Source organism: Fusarium redolens, assembly GCF_020744475.1.
Source record: "Fusarium redolens strain MPI-CAGE-AT-0023 chromosome Unknown BKA55scaffold_3, whole genome shotgun sequence".
Lineage (NCBI taxonomy): Eukaryota > Fungi > Ascomycota > Sordariomycetes > Hypocreales > Nectriaceae > Fusarium > Fusarium redolens.
In genome coordinates, this window is record NW_025763666.1 from 3,045,591 (window position 1) to 3,059,683 (window position 14,093).

A 14,093-nucleotide genomic window follows, 5' to 3' on the forward strand; every position below is an offset into this window, starting at 1 on the left:
ACCCCAGAGGGTTGCCAACTGCCGTGCTTTAAATTTAAGCTTATATATAATACAGCCTCAACTTGTGATGATCTTGTTGTTTCAGCAGTGTCTCCTCTTCTCTCTACCCTGACTGTTGATTTACTAGGACTGACTTCATTATGGATGACAAGGATATTTCACCTGGCCATGGTGGCTCGTCTTATGATGACAAGACTGTTACGCCTCCGCCTGAGAAGGGAGGTGCTGAGATTCTAGAGCATGCTTCTCAGGGTCGTCGTCAATCAGTTGCTCTCAACATTATTCAGAACCCTCTTCAGGTACATTCCACCTGCCCCTCATCAATCCCTCCAATTACTGACCAATATCGCAGAGCAAATCCCGCGATCAAGTCGTCGCCGACGCTCGCGCCTTTGCCGAGTCCAATGGCATGTCCGAGCACGTCGACCTCTTCGGCCGAGCAGCTCTCATCGCTCGTGACCCCGACAACTTCGAATCCCATGACCTTCTCGATGACGAACGAGCTGCTCTCATCTACGAGAGAGATCACAAGTGGCATGGTTCCAAGATGCTGTGGTACTCAATTGGTCTTTGTGCCGTCGGTGCTGCTACGCAGGGATGGGATCAGACAGGTGCCAATGGCGCTAATCTGTCGTTCCCTAAGGAGTTCGGTATTGATGGCAAGGGACGCGATGAGTGGATTGTTGGTATTATCAACTCTATCATCTTTCTTACCGCTGGTTTGATGTAAGCTTCAAATCTCACCTACAATATCCTGACTTCATCTGACAATTGGTCTCTAGCGGTGCTTTTATTGTCGACCCTCTCAACCACTACTTCGGCCGACGTGGAGAGATCTTTATCACAGCCTGTTGCTTGGTTGCTACCCCAATTGCTTCAGGTTTCGCCAAGAACTGGCAAGAGCTTTTTGCCATCCGTTTCATTATGGGAATAGGGATTGGTGCCAAGAATGCTACCGTGCCTATTTATTCCGCTGAGATGGCTCCTGCTCGAATTCGAGGTGCTCTCGTCATGTTCTGGCAGCTTTGGGTCGTTATTGGTAAGACGCCTCTCACGTCCTGTTAATCGGTTCAGCATATTAACAGCAACAGGTATCTTCCTCGGCTTCTGCGCCAATGTCATCGTCAAGGATATCGGCGATATCGCCTGGCGCCTTGAACTCGGCTCTGCCTTTATCCCCGCTTTCTTCCTCGCTGCCGGCATTTACTTCTGCCCCGAATCTCCTCGTTGGCTGATGAAACACGGCCGCATCGCTGATGGATTCGTCTCCATGTCCAAGCTTCGAGCTCACCCCATCATCGGTGCTCGCGATTACTACTATTCTTACATCATCTACCACGAGGAGCTCCGCGAGAACGCCGGCGCTGGTTACTTTGCTCGTCTTTGGGACTGCTTCGCTGTTCCTAGAATTCGACGCGCTAACTACGGTGCTAGCACTGTTATGCTGGCCCAGCAGATGTGCGGTATCAATATTATCTCTTTCTACAGCTCTAGTATCTTCCGAGAAGCTGGTTACAGTCATGACGAGGCTCTGTATGCTTCTCTGGGATATGGTGCTATTCAGGTCGTCTTCACTATCCCTACTCTCTTCCTGATTGACACAAAGGGACGTCGATTCTTGACACTGGCTACCTTCCCCTTCATGTGCATCTTCTTGTTGGCAGGTGGTCTCTCTCTTCTCAACAACAGCGACAACCGAGCTGCCAATATTGGTCCCGTCGTTCTCTTCGTCTACCTTTTCACCATCGCCTACTGTCTCGGCGAGGGACCTGTGGCCTTCCAGTATTCCGCCGAGGTCTTCCCCACCATTCAGCGAGAGCAGGGTATGGCTTGGGCTGTCTGCATCAACAACACCTTCGCTGGTGTTCTTGGATTGACTTTCCCTCGTATGAAGACTGTCATGACACCTACTGGAGCTTTCGGCTTCTATGCTGGACTCAACCTCATTGCTTGGGGTATGATCTTCTGCTTCGTTCGCGAGACTAAGCAGATGACCCTTGAGGAATTGGATCGTAAGTTTTCTCCACCATAACACCAATTAGATACAGTTACTAACAAAACATACAGAGGTCTTCTCCGTCCCTACAAAGAGCTTCTTGTCTCATGAGACAAAAGTCTGGCTGCCTTACATCTTCAAGCGCTACGTCCTTCGCAAGGACATTCCGCGCCCTCCTCCCATTATCGAGAAGGGCGAGAAGACGCTCGCATAATTGGTGGAATGACTTGAGCTGATGCCATGTATATAAGTAGCAAGAATCCTGAGTCAAGCGGTGAATAATCCATCGTGTAATGGAATCATGAAGTAACATCAGTTGCCAAAACCGGAGCAGAATAACACAAGTCTGTCCCGCGGTGAACATTCTAACCGTAATGGTAGCCAGCAGGGAAACAAGTTATTACCCTGGAACTAAAGGGCCTTGAGCATAGTAGTTTCGCCGTCTTCTAATTAGTCAGTATCACGAGCTATCACGAGGATTCCTTCTCAAAAGGGCATCCCTGCGGATTTTGAGTTCAAGCTGAGCCTCGTTACGAGTCGCGAATATAGTCAACCACGTAATGCCATTGGGGCTTCTTGTTCTGTTTAGGAAGGAGAAGTACGAAAATGACGACTAAGCAGAGTCGGCGGGATGAGGTCTATCCCACTGCCCCTCCGAACCGCGCGCTTCGATAATCAATCGTGCTTTTCATTGGAGGAATCGTAGAAACATGGGGATCACGTAATCCCGGTACTCATATAAGCCATCATGCGAGATCGGCATTGGCAAACTCTATTCACGATTTGGCCGGAAACACCGTCACGGTATTTCCGATAGAGATTGAGTTATGTAACGTAGGCTAAATACCAAGTTTTCGTATATGCCAATTCTCATATAAATACCCAATGCCCGTCTATCTTTTCATACAGATCCAAGAGCATCATCTTCATTTCCATCTACCCATCACTGTTTGGATCTATCACTATGAAGCACTCTTTGTTCTCGCTCGCCTTTCTGGCTAGCGCTGTCATGAGCTATGACCAAGTCCTCGGATTCAACGAAAAAGTCGAGGTCGAAACCAGAAGCCTCGATGAGATTTACAAAGCTGCCTTGAAGGAGGGAGACACCGTTACCCTCTGGCACGGCGGAGATGCAGTCAACCAACAAGCCGGCCTAAAACAAGCTTTCGAGAAACGTTTCCCCGGCATCAAGCTCAACGTCACTGTCGATCTATCCAAGTACCATGACGTCAGACTGGATCAGCAACTTGCTGCTGGTGGAAAGTCAGTTTACGTCGACAGCGTGATCCTGCAGACCTTAAACGATTATCCTCGCTGGGCCCAAGAGGGCGCTTTGCTCAATTACGCACCCCAAGGCTTTGATCAAATCGATCATGCTTTTAAGGACAGCACGGCTTATTGGTATGGAGTGTACATCTTTTTCTGGGCCAATGCCTGGAACACGGAGAAGCTTCGCGGTATTAAGGCACCTGCCGAGTATACCGATTGGCTTCGACCCGAGTTCAAGAACAAGCTTGTTCTAACTTACCCCAACGACGATGACGCAGTTCTCTTTGCTTTCTATCTTATGTAAGTTTATCATGTCTCCTACAGGGGCCATATCTGACCAGTTTCTAGCATGCAAGAGTATGGAGCTTCCTGGTTCGAGGATCTCCTCAAGCAGAATCCTCGCTGGGTCCGTGGTACAGCAACTCCCGGCGCCATCATCAGCCTGAAGAACGCCACCGAAGCCGCTTACTTCGCTACCGGCGGAGGTTTCGGCGAGTCCAAGCCTCTCAAGTTCTCTCAGCCTACACGCGGCAAATACGTATCTTGGTCGCAATACGCTGGTATTCTCAAGGACGCTCCTCACCCCGAGGGAGCCAAGCTTTTGCACAACTTTATCCTCAGTGAGGAGTATCAGTCTGCTATGGGGACTTGGTCTGTTCGTCGCGATATTGCCACTCCAGATGGGTTCCCTGATCTTCGCAACGAGACTGCCACCAACCCAGCTGAGTTTGCGCGATTCATGAATGATCGTGGTTTGGTTGAGAGACTTCGATTCTGGTTCGAGGCTCGTATTGGTACTGCAAAGGGTGTTGACCCTATCAATGATCCTATCAACATGGGATAGATGGAGGCTTCTGGTAGTGCCGAGCCACATTTGTGTTTTTCATTCTTGTTACCTAGCTAGTAGATCGTGTCCAGTGTACATACTACTCAAGTCAGCTGAGTGTATTCTTAGTCTGAATTCCAATTTCTTACAAACGATAAGTGACTAGGCTCAGAAGTGACTCTCGGTATGGTTGACTGCATGCAGCAGCAATTCTGAGGAAGAGGTGATAGATACAATTCAATGACAGCCTTGGCCAAGTGTCGTACTAGAGAGTGCGACAAAATGTTTGCTTTCCAAAGGGGGCCTCAAAATCATGTTTTTTGCGCTGCGTATCTTGACTAATAGGATGTCTTCTGCCGCTAGACGTGATAATGATTCCAAACACTGATCGAGCTCGCATGCTTATCCAATCTGGGCAAGATACTGCCATCTGCGACGTTTCATTCTTGCACTGCCTTCTCACTACCAAAAGTTGCGATAGGTCATTGACCTCGCGATAGAAGCCAAGTCTTGGGACTTGACACAACAAACGTTCTGGAGCTTGGGGTAGTAGTTATGACGCTTTGACGCAGATGGAACCGCCTCTTCTTCAGAGTTAGGCTATAAGCGCCTAATTCTTAACTTAATACTCAATCAAAGGAAAGCTGAATGTGTCAAGCCCAAAAAGTGGCGGTGAAACGTTGTCAAAACGGGGCGCCTAGTGGCTGTTTCAGCATCGCGAGACTCCTGGAGTCGAGTGGAGTGAAAGCCGAGATCTGCCGGCTCGGCACTCGCCGAAAAATTGAGTGCACATGGATTCGCATCCAGGACAAATAAACTTAGTTGTGTCTAAGAATTTAGAAATAACGCATAAATTGTTTATAAACGATAGAATGTGTTTGTAGAAACAGAATAGTTTATCACTGCCCATAACCATGTGGCTTGAGCGAGAACATATTAGTCCTCGGAATTGATTGGGAATCACGTAACATCCAACCATGATACGAGCAACGTATAAACTGAGAGTACAGGCTATACGAAATAGAAGATGGCTATATCCGAATTAGCCGCCAGTGCTTCGCTTTGGGTCTTGGCCTTTTGTTCGCGAAGAACTGCGCCTACCTGGTACTCTTCGTTTCCGGTTTCATCACAAAGAACACGAACCTATTAGCGCCGATCAAAAGAACATTCTCTCGCAAACAAAGCCATTAAAACTCTTCGCTAAATGCGCGTTAGTTTCAAGGTTTATCTTTATTAATAATACGCGGCGGCCGACATGAGGAATCACGGGATGGAACGTCTTGGTGTTTAGAAGATGCAAAATTCTGAGAAACCAATCGCATTCACCAAAATAGCCAAGAATTCTCCGAATTGTTAGAGCTGAAGTTTCACGTGTCAGTTTTCTGGGTCTGAGCGAAACATGAAACACCAAGAATTTTGAAACATGGGTGAGGACTCGAGACTCGTGAACTGAGAAAAAAATGTGGCTGTGATGAGCGTTGAGACAAATGGAAACGATGACCTGAAGCTGAGGATGGGGATTCTCGTGATGCGATTTGGTGATCGCTGATGATCAGCACTGGGGAGGGCATCGCGAGCCGACAACCGAGGAGGGCGATATCAAACATCCAACTTCAGATATAGACGCGAATTTGTATAAAAGAGTCTGATTGTTCGACATCTTGGAGAATAATTCAACAGCATCTCAATCATCTTCTCTTCACTTCCTTTCTAAGAAAGCCTCAAGTCAGCCCTGGCGGCTCAGTTTCAGCAACCCAAACTTTAATAATTCTTTTGATCTATACTACCTTCAAAATGCATTCTCTTGCTATTGTCTCCGCCTTCTTCGCCATGGCTTCTGCTCATGGAGTCGTCCTCTCTGTTGAGGGAGCTAATGGAGTTACCATGCCTGGTCTCAGCAGTAAGTTGCCATCCCACTTGGCTGTATGTGAGAAAACCACTAACAATAGGCAGTTGCTGATGGAACTCCTCGTGATTGCTCAAGCAACCGATGCGGTTCTCAAGCCGACACCTCCATCATTCGTGATCGTGAGATCCGCAGTGGAGAAGCCAGCGCTCTGGGCAGGACCCAGGGTAACGGGCCTGTTGATGCATCCGTCATGGTCTCCAACTTTCTGGGAGGCGGAAACGCTAATAACGTCCCCACCAACAACGGCACTGCTGGTGCTACTGGTGTTGAGGATGACTTGTCCAACTTGCCCAAGGGTAACAACCAGGGCAACAACCGACAGAGGCGTCAGTTGGGTAACTTCTTGGGTGGACTCTTTGGCGGTGGCCGTGGAGGTGGTGGTGAAAAGACCGAGACAGCTGAAGAGACCAGCGTTGCTGCTACGGCTGGAGAGGGTGCTAGCAAGGGCTTGCCTACTGCCTCTGATAACGGCGAGGTCACCATGACTTATAGACAGGTAAGTCTTATGCATCTTACCTGAGTGCTTTAACTAACTCTATCAGATCAACCAAGACGGCGCCGGTCCAATGACAGCTGAAATCGATGCTACTTCCGGCGGCACTGACCCCGATGCCTTCCAAACCGCTGAGGTGACCCAAGATGTTCCTGGAATTGGCATCCAGGGTCTCTCTCTCGCCACCAACACCGACTTCCCTCTCAAGGTCCAGATGCCCCAGGGTATGACCTGCGAAGGCTCTGTTGGAGGAGCCAACAACGTCTGCATCGTCCGTGTCCGCAATGGCGCTGCTGCTGGACCTTTCGGTGGTTCTGGCGCTTTCACTCAGTCTGCTGCTTCACGAAAGCGTGCTATTGCTTTCCGCCTCAAGAAGCGCATGGAGATCGTCCGCTACTAAGTGGATGATGAGGATGTATTAGAGACACCGCAAGTTGAGAAGATGATGGCAGATAGCAAGGGACCTGTCTCATAGAAATACATATATCATTACTCCTCCTCTAAAAGATGCTCAACAACACCTCTAGCTTATGTGGCTATACCGGTACTAACATACTGTTTTCGAATCTTGTCTTTCCAAGCCTCAAATGACATAATCTCCTCTCCCAACTTGATAGAGCCAATCGGAACCGCATCAATCTCCTCAACATTGCGTTTTGGCACCCAGTAGTGTTCATGTTCCTTGCCACATACCGGTCCCAAATTTCCTTCTTTAAGCTTCCTGTAGCACTTATCATCTATCTGCACACCTCCACTTTCGCTCAGACAAGTCCAAAGCTCACTTGCAAACGCGAAATCTGCTCCACATCCATCGCATTCGTAAATCGCCGTCCCAGGGTCGTCAGGCAATGAGAGGATGGTTCGACGAAAAGTCTCACCCTTTGACATGGCGAGCTCTATTTGGGAGTCCTCTTCTTCATACTTGGCAGCGAGTTTGGTACACCCTGCTTTGGCTACACGTAAGGCCTGGCGCATTAGATCCATACAGGTTATGTGATTAGGAAAATCCCGCATTACAGCCAATACCTGCCCGAGGTTGTATAGTGAGTACAGATCATTGTCTGTGCGGTCATCAGAGAGCATCTCAAGCGCTTCCGTCACACGCGGTCGTAAGATCTGCTTAGCTTTGTCGGTGTCACCGCGGTACCTGAAAGACTGCGCAAAAGCAACAGTAGGCTCGATATCATGTGACTCAAGAGCTTCAAACTCAACGTACGCGGCCTCGATCTTGTCAAAGAAGCCCTGGGCTCTTGCTGAATCAATATCTTTGGCAGTAGCAAGTTCTAGCCATGCGGGTACCGTGTAGGTATCGATCGAGTTGACAGCCCGCTCGTGAAGTTCATTCGTAGCCTCGCTTTTATAGAGCTCCCATACCGCGATACCAGCTTCTTCGTGGCCTTTGATGCTAGAAAGAGTCTTGCCGTAGTAGTATCGGATTGTGAAGAGATCGTCGTGGTCACCCTTGGAGGTGGCCTTTGCAATAGCCCGAACAAATAGTTTTTCAAGGAGATCATATCTTGCAGTTGTTTCGATAAGCTTTAAAACATCGAAAAGAATGCCTCCCCTGGCTCTAGGAGTCTATCCATCAGGAACTCGCCTGCTGTGTTGGGGCCGTCTTTAGGCTCGTCAAGCAGCCGTTCGAAGAAAGTGATCATGGGCTCCCAGCAGCTAGCTGTAGAATACTTTTGGAGAACACCTGAGAAGCTATTGAAAAGATGGATTGACCTATTAAGGTCAAAAACCTTGGAATATGTCGCAATGGCTTCCTCCTGTCTTTCACCATCTTCCCAGCATTTGTCTCCAAGACTGTATATGACTCGTGCCAAGATTCTCTTGTGGCCTCGCTCATTCTGCCATTCTTTGTCTTTCATGACCTTATCAAGTACTTTCTCAAGGTGACTAAGAGACTCTTCTTTCGATTCGATGACTTGAGATAGTGCGTAGGAGGCGACCCAACTCTCTGGATTCATGTCCAACGCCTTTCGTGCTCTCTCTTCTGCAACTGACTTGGGAATCTTTTCGCCTGCCACGTGAGAAAGAAGTAGCGATGCCTGGGACTCCCATTTGGAGTCTTTATCCGACACTTTGAGTATCTCTTGTGCCCAATCTTCTAACCATTGGATGTCTGCTGAGGCCGGGCTATGGACGGAATCGACGTCTTCACCATCTTCTGTCTTTTTCTCCTTGTCATTGCCCGAGACTGTCTCTGTTAACTCAGCCCTATCGTTTGGCCTCTCGCTTTTCTCAGTGGGGTGTTGGTCCTAGAAAGCTGTTATTCGCTGCAATATTGCTCAATGATGATAGTGTTTACATACCTTGGTGAGAATTGTATCGAGGAGAATATAGGCCCGAATAATCTCATGCTGAGTCGTGTCCTTTGAAAACAAGTCTTCAGCGGCTGTTCTTGAAGAGGAGCCAAAAAGAGCCAAATGGCGATTGGCGTCGGGTGCATTAAACGAGGATACCAATGACCTATCCTTGACATCTTCGATGACAGCCGAGTCCTTGAGCCATTTGGTAACCGAGTTGACTCCCTGGTCCGATAAGATCTATACTTTCCAGCTCTCAGGGAGATCGTCCTTGGAAAATTGCACTTCGTCAGCATCCTCATGAAGCAAGTGAAATCCGAATAAGGAGTCGAGAGAATACTGCTCGGTGAACAGTCTAAGTAAAGCAGTCCCAACTTTAGCCTTTAGAGAACGGTCCGTCAAAGATAGGTCAGTGTCCTTCAGGTGAATATGGATGTTTCCAGATGCATAATCCAAAAGACGCTCCGTCTTCTCGGTGCGCTGATCGGTAAGGCACTTTATACAGCGCAAGACCATAGAAGCTTGGGAGTTATCCGGGTCTCGGCAGATGTAGTTACCCTCACGAGCCATCTTCAAATCGAAGAAATCATCGAACCCGAATTTCTGGTACAGGTCGCTTGGACAGATAGTTAAGAGGTAGTGCTTTATGATATTAACCTCAGCAGGCTGGATCTCCTTGAAACCACTGGAGCTTTCACTGTCCTCAACGTCTCGTTTCTTGAGGGGAATTTTTCTTTGGATTTCACCAACCTTATACTGGACAAGGCCTGAATCGGTTGTAAAGATGGTGTATTTCGACGCAATCTTGGCTTCGATGGACATGAGTGAGGTGCTTGCTTTGGGGCCAGCTTTGAGAGCGAGTGCTGCTTCAATCTCGGTTGGTGAGAACCATATCCGTGCATCGTTGACCCAAAGAATCATCTCATTTATCTCAGGGATCTCCTTTGGCGTGCGCTGCTGATTCAACTTCTCGATATCAGCCTCGATTTGGTCGGGTCTTACGTTGCCCGCTGATTCAAGCAGAGCGTCAATCTCATCGACATCGTCTGTTTTGGAAATATTATCGAGCACTCGCTCGACCTTGTAGTAGTCTCCCTTTGTAGACGACTGTAGAGATGAGAGAATATTTGTCCTTAGTTCAGAAACACCCGGCCTGGACGTATTTCTGAGGATATCCATACTATCCATTCGCTTGCTGATATACAGCATAAGGTCCTTACTGTTTGCGTCTTCGAGCACAATCTTATCCATCTTGACCCCGCCAGCCAAATTGATGGCGTAAAAGAGCTCTTTGTTTCCGGTTAAGAGTATACGAGTTCTCTGGATGATCGGATTGTCGGAGAACCGTTGCAAGAAGTTGATTAGAACCTCAGCATTGGCATCTAGTCCATCCAGTACGATATAGAATGCCACATCCATAGCCAGCAGGTCTTGGTTCTCGAGGAGCAGCTGTGTCCACATGTCTAGCGGGCTGCTAAAGGACTGAGCTTTCTCACAAATACCTGCGATGCTCTTCATGACGGGATCTTCTGCTAGTGCGAGTTGACACATGACATATCTGGAGATAATATTGGCGTCGTTGGCGTCTGTAGTCGATTTGGAATCGATGTCGAGAAAGTTGTGTGCAGTAACGACTCTCTTTCCCGACCCCTTCATCTTGCGTAGATGAATGACGACATTGGAAGCAAGGAGTGTCTTGCCAGCCCCTTCTTCACCCTCGAGGGCCAGGATACCCTTCGAATCTTGGGAACTAGAAACCCAGCGAGTAAAGCGAGAGTCTTGGAAAAGCCACTCACCGCTGCCCTCGAGGATATTGCCTTTGTGCCGTTTCCACATTTTATCCCATGGCTCACGACCAGGTTCCAGTATGGCGCGGTCCAAGTCCAGGGCGTTGACAATGATGAGTTTCCAACTGTCAATATCTCTCTCAAGTTGCTTCTGCTTTCTATCGTCAACCAGGCTGGTATGCATGTTACGCGTCAGTGATAACCCGTCCTTCGAGTTGGCGGCAGCTTCGTTGCTTGATTTCCAAGTTTGTGCAGATACGAGTCCATGCTCCTTTTCCATCAGGTTCTTCATGGCACCCAAAAGGTCCTGTACACCATCGTCATTAAGGAACATCTGCTTTATGAAAGCAGCAAACTTGGTCCGCTTGGAGCGCAGCTTGAGGGTATGGTCACAGATGTCCACGAAGATCTGGAGATGCTGACAGGCGATCTTGGTAAGCTTCGAGTCCATGCCAAAATCAGTGTAGTAGGTAAGTCGTTCCAGAAACTCCGTGCATTTCTCGAGAAGGCCACCGAGGCTCTCAAAGATACCTTCATAGCCCTGCCAGGCCTGAATCACGAATGTGAGAGCATTGTAGCAGGTACCAGCTGGAGCAAACAACTATGATACTTGTCAGTAGAACAGTAAAAGATAGAAGTCGAAACGCACATATGATGCCTCGTCTGCGATGATGCCTCCTACAGTCTGGATGCATTGCAGGGTTCGGTTGAAAAGGTTCTTAACGGTACCATACTTCTCAGACGCCTTCTTGTCCTTGGAGTGGGCTTGCTCCAAATGTTGCAGGACGCTATTTATGTCCAGATTCTGGTTGATCTTGGAAGAGTCTCCTGCCATCTGCACAACGCGAATCTCGACTTGTTTCCATATCTGTGAGACATCCCCATCAACGTTGGCGCCAAAGGCAACACTATTGACTTCTAAGCCGCCGGCGGACATTGCTAATGTCATGACGAATGAAACGGAGAGATTGATATGTTCACATAAAGGAGGAGAAATGCAGCAGAAGAGAAGTGATTAGAACCCCAGCCTTAATAATTGAAGACTATGTCTTATCTCTTATTGACCATTGTTGCCTGGAGCTGACGCAAAATTCGGAATTACTTTCTTGAAGGTGGGCTGATATGTTGGTTGTTGGTGATGAGGCTGAAACTGTGCCGTAATATCTCACGCTTTGCAGGTGCTGACTTTGTAGAAAGTCCAATCAATAGTTAATTTGGATCTCCGAATAAAATCAGAACCTGGTTGCTGCTGACACAATGACCAACATAGGAGTGCAATGCGATGAAATATATAATAACTATATTCGGCTCAATTGCCGCGCAGAACGAGTTTCTGAGAAAGGCAAACAGCGTATAATACAGCAAGCCAGGACATATGAGAAAATAATGCTAAAATAGTAATAACTATTTCTTAAGGTCTATATATATATAACTGGAACCTCAGCTAATATTACAGTATAATAAAATCTCCTTCTGCGACTAGGTATCAAGCAATGAAGATCATTCCGTCCAAAGAAATACACTCATAATATATCTCGCCTAGCAGTTACCCCGTACTGACTCTCTAAACATCACCTTCTGACAAGGTCCCAAGTGAAATATCCTCGTCAGCCACTATGCCAGAAAACTCTGATTCTCCAGATGAAGAACTTGATACAAGTTCAATCTCAATTGGTGGTGCGAGATATTTACTCTGGCTTTGTCGTCTCTTGGGTGCCCCAGCTGCCATAGTTACTCTGAGACATGAAGAGACTGTATCTACTCTGGAACTGCTTTCACGAGATGGCTGTGGTTTGTTTCGTGGTTCCAACCGCGGGCTTCGTCGTGGAGCACTCAGCGGAGTCAAATCCGCAGAATCAGGACTCCCAGGCCGCCTGGGCTGCGAGTCCACATAGCCATTATGTTTTGGCCCGTCGCTGTTGATTTCCGTGGCCTGCGTTGATTTCCGAGATTGTTCGCTGGGTGTACGTGCCCGTCTGCGCGAGGTGTTGGAGGATGATGCCCTTTGTTTGTCTCGGCTTAATAGCTCGAGCTCCTCTTCAATCACTCGGTCCACATCTTGGACGAATCGATCACAGAGGTCAACCAGGCTGTTTGTAACAGTCAGATACGATCCATAGTTAGGTTCGAGGCTTGGCTGAGCTTTTAGAGAAGCTAGAGTGAATCGAAGTGCACACCTCGAGAGCTCCAGTCTCTCTTGTCGACGTGTTATTTCTGTATTTGCAGCGCTAGGGATATCAATAGAGCAAGCAAACATCCATTGATCAATATATGTGGCTATCAATGGCTTGAAGACCCGCTTTGCCCAAGTATATGTGTTTTCGAGTATAAGTCGGAATTTGAGGATATCTTGAGGTTCTGTCATGTCACCTGTCCAGATACATTGCATCATCTAGTCAGAGTGATTAGTGCCGCTCCGCTGCGAAACCTCAATTTGTACTTACGTAACCTTCTTTATATCTCTGGAATTGCTGATTATTCTTATCCTTGTAGCGATATGCCATGAAACCTTTGGCCAAAAACGTTATCCAGACCTTGACTTGGGGCCCAACTGTGGTAACGCTTGCAACAGGAGGGACCTGTGCGTCACCGACCAGCTCAACAGCATACCTGGCTGCATTCTGGTTCAGCCTGACAGCACATCCACTGGCATTGGCTGCTTGGCAGTAAACAACTTCCTTCAGTCGTTCAAGCTCACCAGGGGCACTCTTCGCTTTCTTGTATTCGACGATAAGCCAAGGAAAACAACTCAGGTCTTGTTCTTGGGCTTCCTTCTTATTGAGAACGTTGAAGGGAGTGGCTAGCAAGCCGTGTCCATGTAGTTTCTTCATAGTGGACCATGAGAATGTCTCCACAAGGGATGGTGTTGATTCTTTGTGCCATTGTTGTGCTTCGTGATCAGTTATCGTAGGTATATGAGTGTCCAGATGATACATCGGAAGGTAAAAGACGAGATCGGGCTTGGGAGTCTTTACAGGTCCGTTTCTTTCATCGTTCTTGTCAAATGTTCCCCACATAGCGTCAGTATCGCTATTGCCATGGTAAGTTTCTACTCTTCATCCTTGCGTTTTGGAGCTACTTACAACACTATGGAATCATAGTAATACTGGCATCGTGAAGATCTGAGAGGATAAATATCAGTAGGGCGCCCTCAAATAGAACTGTACTGACATTCGAGATTTCTCCCCCGAGACTGAGGCCTGTTGCAGAAGTGGGCTGAAGAAAAATGCTCGAAAGAAATCTACCCATCGATCTTCTGAAAACCCCCCATTGGCAAGTCTTTCAGCTTCGCGCTGGATGTTGAGGTCTTTCTTAGTAGGCAGGTCTAGCTCCTGACACGTAAAGTCAAGCATTGCCTGTTCTAGGTTTTTAACATGGGGCGGGAATGGGTCCATGACTTCATTTCGGAGGTCTTCATCGTAGAAGAAGCCGGTATCAGCTAAAGAGGAACGTTTCCAAGACATAATCTTCGAGACAGCGAGAGTTGGAGAGATTGATTTGAAG

General features: G+C 47.8%; 5 protein-coding genes across 5 annotated transcripts; 3 read left to right on the forward strand and 2 right to left on the reverse strand.

The window, feature by feature from the left end:
- The first annotated feature begins 84 nt into the window (after positions 1–84).
- BKA55DRAFT_559355 (uncharacterized protein) lies at positions 85–2,407 on the forward strand. Its single transcript, XM_046191968.1, has 5 exons — positions 85–299; positions 353–726; positions 783–1,039; positions 1,092–2,012; positions 2,068–2,407. Exons 1-5 carry the CDS (start codon positions 141–143, stop codon positions 2,208–2,210), a joined length of 1,854 nt encoding a protein of 617 aa, XP_046054417.1. The 5' UTR covers positions 85–140; the 3' UTR covers positions 2,211–2,407.
- A 470-nt stretch (positions 2,408–2,877) lies between these two features.
- BKA55DRAFT_672480 (uncharacterized protein) lies at positions 2,878–4,240 on the forward strand. The gene is made up of 2 exons (XM_046197993.1): positions 2,878–3,565; positions 3,614–4,240. The coding sequence occupies exons 1-2, from the start codon at positions 2,961–2,963 to the stop codon at positions 4,107–4,109; spliced, it is 1,101 nt and encodes a 366-aa protein (XP_046054418.1). The 5' UTR covers positions 2,878–2,960; the 3' UTR covers positions 4,110–4,240.
- Positions 4,241–5,774: 1,534 nt separating this feature from the next.
- BKA55DRAFT_672481 (uncharacterized protein) lies at positions 5,775–6,985 on the forward strand. Its single transcript, XM_046197994.1, has 3 exons — positions 5,775–5,991; positions 6,045–6,496; positions 6,543–6,985. The coding sequence occupies exons 1-3, from the start codon at positions 5,886–5,888 to the stop codon at positions 6,891–6,893; spliced, it is 909 nt and encodes a 302-aa protein (XP_046054419.1). The 5' UTR covers positions 5,775–5,885; the 3' UTR covers positions 6,894–6,985.
- A 36-nt stretch (positions 6,986–7,021) lies between these two features.
- BKA55DRAFT_686153 (uncharacterized protein) lies at positions 7,022–11,526 on the reverse strand (the record flags this gene model as incomplete). Its single annotated transcript, XM_046198897.1, has 5 exons — positions 7,022–8,009; positions 8,087–8,754; positions 8,809–8,997; positions 9,049–11,190; positions 11,239–11,526. The coding sequence occupies 5 exons, from the start codon at positions 11,524–11,526 to the stop codon at positions 7,022–7,024; spliced, it is 4,275 nt and encodes a 1,424-aa protein (XP_046054420.1).
- A 482-nt stretch (positions 11,527–12,008) lies between these two features.
- Positions 12,009–14,093, reverse strand: BKA55DRAFT_559359 (uncharacterized protein). Its single transcript, XM_046191969.1, has 4 exons — positions 13,761–14,093; positions 13,673–13,711; positions 13,034–13,619; positions 12,009–12,981 (listed from the first exon to the last, which is right to left on the reverse strand). Exons 1-4 carry the CDS (start codon positions 14,051–14,053, stop codon positions 12,154–12,156), a joined length of 1,746 nt encoding a protein of 581 aa, XP_046054421.1. The 5' UTR covers positions 14,054–14,093; the 3' UTR covers positions 12,009–12,153.